Source organism: Gigantopelta aegis, chromosome 4, assembly GCF_016097555.1.
Source record: "Gigantopelta aegis isolate Gae_Host chromosome 4, Gae_host_genome, whole genome shotgun sequence".
NCBI classification, from domain to species: domain Eukaryota; kingdom Metazoa; phylum Mollusca; class Gastropoda; order Neomphalida; family Peltospiridae; genus Gigantopelta; species Gigantopelta aegis.
The window spans coordinates 211,233-221,232 of record NC_054702.1 but is presented as its reverse complement, the minus strand read 5'-3'; the positions used below and the strand labels follow the sequence as shown (position 1 = coordinate 221,232).

At 37.5% G+C, this 10,000-nt stretch overlaps 1 protein-coding gene across 1 annotated transcript in view; it reads left to right on the top strand.

The window, feature by feature from the left end:
• Positions 1 to 9,372: 9,372 nt before the first annotated feature.
• The window catches only part of LOC121371986 (1-aminocyclopropane-1-carboxylate synthase-like protein 1), a 21,864-nt gene continuing 21,236 nt past the window's right edge, over positions 9,373 to 10,000 (top strand). The window contains exon 1 of the mRNA XM_041498219.1: positions 9,373 to 9,399. Within this exon, the coding sequence (XP_041354153.1) occupies positions 9,373 to 9,399 (27 nt within the window). The remainder of the gene's footprint in view (positions 9,400 to 10,000) is intronic.

Sequence of the window (10,000 nt, the reverse complement as noted above, 5' to 3'; positions counted from 1 at the left end):
TGTGTATGTGTTGTGTGTGTGTGTATGTGTGTGTTGTGTGTGTGTGTGTGTGTGTATGTATGTCTGTGTGTATGTTTGTTTGTTAGTGTTTGTGTGTGTGTATGTTTGTGTTTGTGTGTGTGTGTCTTTGTATGTGTTTGTGTGTGTGTGTATTTTTGTGTGTGTGTGTATGTGTGTGTGTGTATGTGTGTGTGTGTGTGTGTGTGTGTGTTGTAGCCAATGTGTTTGGGTGATCAGGTCGTATTCCATTCTTCAGGGTATTAATCTTTAGTACTGAAGTTTGGGCAGTCATTAAAGTCTTGGCGGAAATAAAGGATTCTGTTGCATCCAAATTTATAATTTTCACAAATTCACTTTCGTGTCTCCAACATTTACGAAATGTGAAGCTGGATCATCCCTTGGTTGGGTTGGTCATACAAAAGTGTGTCTTGTTATCCACTGCCAGTGAAGACATTGTCTTTTGTTGGGTGCCTAGCGATATTGGCATCAGGAGTAATGGCAAGGTAGATTCAGCTGCCAAGTCTGCTTTGGATTTGTCTCATGTTGGTGTTCCTTATGCTGGTTTTAAACATAGTATTAAACAATTTATATTTTCGACTTGTCAAGATGAGTGAAACAGTGGGGTCGCGAACAAGCTTCATTATAGTATTGTGCTGTGGCAGTCCTCCCACAGGCGGTGCAGGAAGGATGAAATAGTCTTGTGCTATGGCAGTCCTCCCACAGGCGGTGCAGGAAGGATGAGATAGGCTTGTGCCGTGGCAGTCCTCCCACAGGTGGTGCAGGAAGGATGAAATAGACTTGTGTTGTGCTAGCATGGGGTTCACATACTTGACTCGTTCATGTATGTTGAAGAAGGATCCTCCATCTCACTATGAGCACTGTCTGTGTACTCTGACAGTAAGTCACATTTGGGTGGAGTGCAATCATCTCAAGGGGGGCGGGACGTAGCCTAGTGGTAAAGCGCTCGATCGATGCGCGGTCGGTCTGGGATCGATCCCCGTCGGTGGGCCCAGCTAGTGCACCACGACTGGTATATCAAAGGCTGTGGTATGTACTACCCTGTCTGGGATAGTGCTTATAAAAGATCCCTTGCTGCTACTCAAAAGAGCAGCCCATGTAGTGGCGACAGCGGGTTTCCTCTCTCAGTATCTGTGTAGTCCTTAACCATATGTCTGACGCCATCTCAAGGAAACTAGATAATGTATATGTGAAATGTGACGGAATCCTTTCGATACCATCCTGAACTTGTATTGCAATTTCTTCGTGATTTGTGCTATTTGTTTATTTTTTTAATAGTTCTTTACACTATGTTTTAATTTACCTCTTGATTTTTTTTTTGATGTTGTTCATCACTTTTTCTTTTTTGAAGTTACCATCGTTTGACACCCATAGTCGATGCATGTTTCGTGCAGGGGTATTAATTAATTAATTAATTCATTCATTCATTCTTCAGGGCCGTACCTAAATAAGATGGACACCCGCTGGATACGACCATGTTCATGTCAGAACACAAAACAACACAACACACACACACCCAACACAAACACATTCATATTGATCAATGAATGAAACCAATATCTATTCATGAGACCCAACTGGTTTAATATTTCTCTCGACCCATCATATTATTTTTTTATTACCCAGGTGGTAAAATGTATTGTCGTTCATATCAAAGTGATAGGCCCCAGTGGTTGTTAAAGCGGAGTTTTAATGAAAGTGGTATTTTGTGACGATATTCGGATTCTGTTTATTCAACAAATCGATCAACTTCGTGTTTACTAAATAACTTCAAGTAGGGATGACGGATTACATGGAGTGCACTGCAGCTTACCATACTTCAAATCCGTTCCTGCTGGTTATAAAGTTAACATGCTCGAATAAAACCGATGTTATATACATGATGAGAGAGAGAGAGAGAGAGAGAGAGAGAGAGAGAGAGAGAGAGAGAGAGAGAGAGAGAGAGAGAGAGAAACAGACACACACCCATAGACACACAAAGACACACAGACACACACACACAAGCACACTCACAGATGCACACACACACATACACACACACACGCACGCACACACACACACACACTCACATACCCCAGTTTGTGCTATTTTACCACAGTTATTTTTTTATGCTGGCGAAATGGCTCTTTTATCACCAAACGTTGACTCAAGTCGCCGAGTCGAAGTCGTTGTTATATTTGGGAACTAATCTGATTTCACAAACCAAATCTCACAACAGTAGTTATTATTGAAGATTAACCTACAATTGGTTCCCATTTAATTCAAGAGTGACGGGTGTTAGTATCTATATATATCATGTTTGTGTATGCTGATTGAAACGTTGCACGTAGCAGTTTTTGTGTATGCTGATTGAAACGTTGCACGTAGCAGTTTTTGTGTATGCTGATTGAAACGTTGCACGTAGCAGTTTTTGTGTATGCTTATTGAAACGTTGCACGTAGCAGTTTTTGTGTATGCTGATTGAAACGTTGCACGTGGCAGTTTTTGTGTATGCTGATTGAAACGTTGCACGTGGCAGTTTTTGCTAACTATTTGACTATTATATGTTACTGTGTGTGATATGATACAATCTGGAACACACCGAATGTACCTCTAAATATTAGGATAAAGTAAAACCTCACGGGGCGTCTAGAGTAAAACCTCACGGGGGGGATCTAGAAACTATTACTCAAGTAAAACCACACGGGGCGTCTAGAGTAAAACCTCACGGGGCGTCTAGAAACTATTACTCAAGTAAAACCTCACGGGACGTCTAGAAACTATTACTCAAATAGAACCTCACGGGGCGTCTAGAGTAAAACCTCACGGGGGGATCTAGAAACTATTACTCAAATAAAACCACACGGGACGTCTAGAAACTATTACTCAAATAGAACCTCACGAGGCGTCTAGAGTAAAACCTCACGGGGCGTCTAGAAACTATTACTCAAGTAAAACCTCACTTGACGTCTAGAAACTATTACTCAAGTAAAACCTCACGGGAAACTATTACTCAAGTAAAACCTCACTTGGCGCCTGGAAACTATTACTCAAGTAAAACCTCACTTGGCGCCTGGAAACTATTACTTAAGTACGTAATGTTTCAAATGACCAAAAACATTATAGCAGATTAAACTATATATATAACATTGGTCGTAATGGAAACATGTAGTGTACAATAAATGTTCAACGCATGGACACGACAACCTAGATTTTAAACTATATATATAACATTGGTCGTAATGGAAACATGTAGTGTACAATAAATGTTCAACGCATGGACACGACAACCTAGATATTAAACTATATATATAACATTGGTCGTAATGGAAACATGTAGTGTACAATAAATGTTCAACGCATGGACACGACAACCTAGATATTAAACTATATATATAACATTGGTCGTAATGGAAACATGTGTAGTGTACAATAAATGTTCAACACATGGACACGACAACCTAGATATTAAACTATATATATAACATTGGTCGTAATGGAAACATGTAGTGTACAATAAATGTTCAACGCATGGACACGACAACCTAGATATTAAACTATATATATAACATTGGTCGTAATGGAAACATGTAAAACCTCACTTGGCGCCTGGAAACTATTACTCAAGTAAAACCTCACTTGGCGCCTGGAAACTATTACTTAAGTACGTAATGTTTCAAATGACCAAAAACATTATAGCAGATTAAACTATATATATAACATTGGTCGTAATGGAAACATGTAGTGTACAATAAATGTTCAACGCATGGACACGACAACCTAGATTTTAAACTATATATATAACATTGGTCGTAATGGAAACATGTAGTGTACAATAAATGTTCAACGCATGGACACGACAACCTAGATATTAAACTATATATATAACATTGGTCGTAATGGAAACATGTAGTGTACAATAAATGTTCAACGCATGGACACGACAACCTAGATATTAAACTATATATATAACATTGGTCGTAATGGAAACATGTGTAGTGTACAATAAATGTTCAACACATGGACACGACAACCTAGATATTAAACTATATATATAACATTGGTCGTAATGGAAACATGTAGTGTACAATAAATGTTCAACGCATGGACACGACAACCTAGATATTAAACTATATATATAACATTGGTCGTAATGGAAACATGTAGGTTACAATAAATGTTCAACACATGGACACGACAACCTAGATATTAAACTATATATATAACATTGGTCGTAATGGAAACATGTAGTGTACAATAAATGTTCAACACATGGACACGACAACCTAGATATTAACCTATATATATAACATTGGTCGTAATGGAAACACGTAGTGTACAATAAATGTTCAACACATGGACACGACAACCTAGATATTAAACTATATATATAACATTGGTCGTAATGGAAACACGTAGTGTACAATAAATGTTCAACGCATGGACACGACAACCTAGATATTAAACTATATATATAACATTGGTCGTAATGGAAACATGTAGTGTACAATAAATGTTCAACACATGGACACGACAACCTAGATATTAAACTATATATATAACATTGGTCGTAATGGAAACATGTAGTGTACAATAAATGTTCAACACATGGACACGACAACCTAGATATTAAACTATATATATAACATTGGTCGTAATGGAAACATGTAGTGTACAATAAATGTTCAACGCATGGACACGACAACCTAGATATTAAACTATATATATAACATTGGTCGTAATGGAAACATGTAGTGTACAATAAATGTTCAACGCATGGACACGACAACCTAGATATTAAACTATATATATAACATTGGTCGTAATGGAAACATGTAGTGTACAATAAATTTTCAACACATGGACACGACAACCTGCAGATTAAAACTGCCGTGTTATACTCTTAGACGTCATTCTACACGCTAGTCTATAGGTAGTCAAATAACTTCCGGCTGGGTCAAAGTTCGAGGTGCACCCCTTTTGATAGAGAAGTGAACACCACAAGTCCTGTGATTGGTTATAAATGTGAGTGTGTTGGTTGTAAAAAATAATAGTTTCATCTGGATAAAAAAAAAATGCAATTTTATTTCATCTAGTACCAATGTGTCAAGTAGCCTTGTGCTTGAAACATGTATGGGGTACCTGTAATAAAAGTACTCGAATTTTGTGCAGAACTAGGGTAGTCATAGACGCTACCCGTTATCTCAGAAACGAGTAGCTTGACCCCCAATTTTTTCTGATTAACTTTAAGTGTGAGGGGTGGTAGTATTTATATCCGTGGCGTTTATGTCGATTGATACGCTGCAGGTAGGAGTTTTAGCCACACATGTTACTATTGTCGTCTATGGGATTTGATTTGGTAGTATACACCCTATAACTGCAAACAAAACAATGCCATTATTTACAACAACATTATACAGCCCAGCTGCAGATTGCTTTACATATTGCTAATTTGCCTTCATGTTACCACGGAAACGAACATTTAAAAAAAAAGAAATAATCCTTTTTAAGTGGGCTTGTTAATGTTTCCAAAGAAAGCCAGTCATTTTCTGCATTTCTTGAGGAACAGAAAAAATATTGATCGTTATTCGTAAACTGACATTTTGTGTTTAAGTTTCATTAGACATGTTTGTGTTTGATCTATCGGAAAGAACACGTTTTGTTCGTAGATCGTATTACTAGTCTGTGAGATTTTAAATAAAAGCACCATTAATACGAAGTGAAAAGAGCGACTTTTGATTTGGCTAATGAAAAGAGCGACTTTAGATACGGCTAATGGAAAGAGCGACTTTAGATACGGCTAATGAAAAGAGCGACTTTAGATACGGCTAACGGAAAGAGCGACTTTAGATACGGCTAACGGAAAGAGCGACTTTAGATACGGCTAATGGAAAGAGCGACTTTAGATACGGCTAACGGAAAGAGCGACTTTAGATACGGCTAACGGAAAGAGCGACTTTAGATACGGCTAACGAAAAGAGCGACTTTAGATACGGCTAATGGAAAGAGCGACTTTAGATACGGCTAACGGAAAGAGCGACTTTAGATACGGCTAATGGAAAGAGCGACTTTAGATACGGCTAACGGAAGAGTCACAGGCTGATTTAGATTTACAGCCAGGGACCCGAGAAGAGCAACAGAGTTAAGAACTCGAGTAACAGGTACAAATAGCAGCACCAACACATATCATTATTATCATTGAAACAACACCAACACCAACATAGTGTGGTATTACTCTTACAACCGACATTTTCTTATTACATTTTAAACATCATCAACACCAGTACAGTGTGTTAGGATGGCGTACCGCTTTCACTCCTTCATTGTGTTCAAACTCCGCTCATATTGGACAATGTACGCAAATAACGAACATATCAATTTCTTTGATCACTACACTGTTCACGATATACGTTGATAACGAAACCACACACATATATTATAAATAAATATATTTAAAGAAAAGAAAAGAAAATCAACAATAACCCCAAAACAACAACAAAAAACCCCACCAGCAACTATTAAAATACTAAAACACACACACATACACACTTCGCAAACAAACACACACACACACAAACACACACACACACACACATACACACACACACACACACACACAGAGCGAGAGAGAGAGAGGCGCGAGCGCATGCACACACACATACACACACATTACACACACACGCACTGCACACATACGAAATACACAAATACACACACTACATACACTATACACATACATACGACACACACAAATACACACTACATACACTATACACATACATACCACACACACAAATACACACTACATACACTATACACATACATACGGCACACACAAATACACACAGATACATACACTATACACATACATACGACACTCACAAATACACACAGTACATACACTATACACATACAAACGACACACACAAATACACACTACATACACTATACACATACATACGACACACACAAATACACACACTACATACACTATACACATACATACGACACACACAAATACACAGTTACATCTCTATACACATACATACGACACACACAAATACGCACACTACATACACTATACACATACATACGACACACACAAATACACACACTACATACACTATACACATATATACGACACACACAAATACACACACTACATACACTATACACATACATACTACACACACAAATACACACTCTACATACACTATACACATACATAGGGCACACACAAATACACACAAATACATACACTATACACATATATACGACACACATAAATACACATACTACATACACTATACACATACATACGACACACACAAATACACACAGATACATACACTATAGACATACATAGGACACACACAAATACACACAGATACATACACTATACACATACATACGACACACACAAATACATACAGATACATACACTATACACATACATACGACACACACAAATACGCACACTACATACACTATACACATGCATACGACACACACAAATACACACACTACATACACTATACACATACATACGACACTCTCAAATACACACAGATACATACAATAGACACATACATACGACACACACAAATACACACATATACATACACATACACATACATACGACACACAAATACACACAGATGTATACATTATACACAAACATACGACACACACAAATACACACATATACATACACTATACACATACATACGACACACACAAATACACAGATACATACACTATACACATACATACGACACACACAAATACACACACTACATACACTATACACATACATACGACACACACAAATACACACACTACATACACTATACACATACATACGACACACACAAATACACACACTACATACACTATATACATACATACGACACACACAAATACACACAGATACATACATAATACACATACACACGACACACACAAATACACACAGATACATACTCTATACACATATATACGACACACATAAATACACATACTACATACACTATACACATACACTATAGACATACATAGGACACACACAAATACACACAGATACATACACTATACACATACATACGACACACACAAATATATACAGATACATACACTATACACATACATACGACACACACAAATACGCAAACTACATACACTATACACATGCATACGACACACACAAATACACACACTACATACACTATACACATACATACGACACTCTCAAATACACACAGATACATACACTATACACATACATACGACACACACAAGTACACACATATACATACACTATACACATACATACGACACACAAATACACACAGATGTATACACTATACACATACATACGACACACACAAATACACACATATACATACACTATACACATACATACGACACACACAAATACACACAATACATACACTATACACATACATACGACACACACAAATACACACAGATACATACACTATACACATACATACGACACACACAAATATACACACTACATACATTATACACATACGTACGACACACACAAATACACACACTACATACACTATACACATACATACGACACACACAAATACACACAGATACATACACTATACACATACACACGACACACAAATACACATAGATACATACACTATACACATACATATGACACAGACAAATACACACAGATACATATACACACGCACGCACGCACACTGCACGCACTACACATACTACACGCATACATACGACACACACACACACACATATATACACACGCGCGCGCTCGCACACACACACACACAGTCATGAGAACAAACAACACAGTCACAAGTCTACTGGTGTTTTGTTTGTGTTACCCATACTAAACGATTGATACAGCATACTGGTGTTTTGTTTGTGTTACCCATACTAAACGATTGATACAGTATACTGGTGTTTTGTTTTTGTTACCCATACTAAACGATTGATACAGCATACTGGTGTTTTGTTTGTGGGTAATACTAAACGATTGATGCGACGGCGAGTCAATTCACAGCTATACTATTAACCTAACACGTACCAGGCGTCGTGAAGACGAGAGACAGGTGTCGGGTTTCTCATCTGAATCATCAGTCAGTTTCGATTACTCCCATTTGATACTGGGGATTATTCTGTACACTACAACACATTACACAAACAACTAGATGAATTATGAATTCACGTAATCCGTGATTACGAAAATAAAATCATTTCAGCTGCTTATTTGTCATTGCTGTACTTTGTAACGACATATCGACTATGATGGTGACACTGATGGTAATGGTGAAAATAGTGTGACTGTATATTGATGCTGTACTTTGTAACGACATGTCGACTACGATGGTGACACTGATGGTAATGGTGAAAATAGTGTGACTGTATATTGATGCTGTACTTTGTAACGACATGTCGACTATGATGGTGACACTGATGGTAATGGTGAAAATAGTGTGACTGTATACTGATGCTTGTACTTTGTAACGACATGTCAACTATGATGGTGACACTAATGGTAATGTTGAAAATAGTGTGACTGTCTATTGATGCTGTACTTTGTAACGACATGTCGACTATGATGGTGACACTAATGGTAATGGTGAAAATAGTGTGACTGTATATTGATGCTTGTACTTTGTAAAGACATGTCGACTATGATGGTGACACTAATGGTAATGGTGAAAATAGTGTGACTGTATATTGATGCTTGTAACGACATGTCGACTATGATGGTGACACTAATGGTAATGGTGAAACTAGTGTGACTATGTTGATGCTTGTAACGACATGTCGACTATGATGGTGACACTAATGGTAATGGTGAAAATAGTGTGACTGTATATTGATGCTTGTACTTTGTAACGACATGTCGACTATGATGGTGACACTAATGGTAATGGTGAAAATAGTGTGACTGTATATTGATGCTTGTAACGACATGTCGACTATGATGGTGACA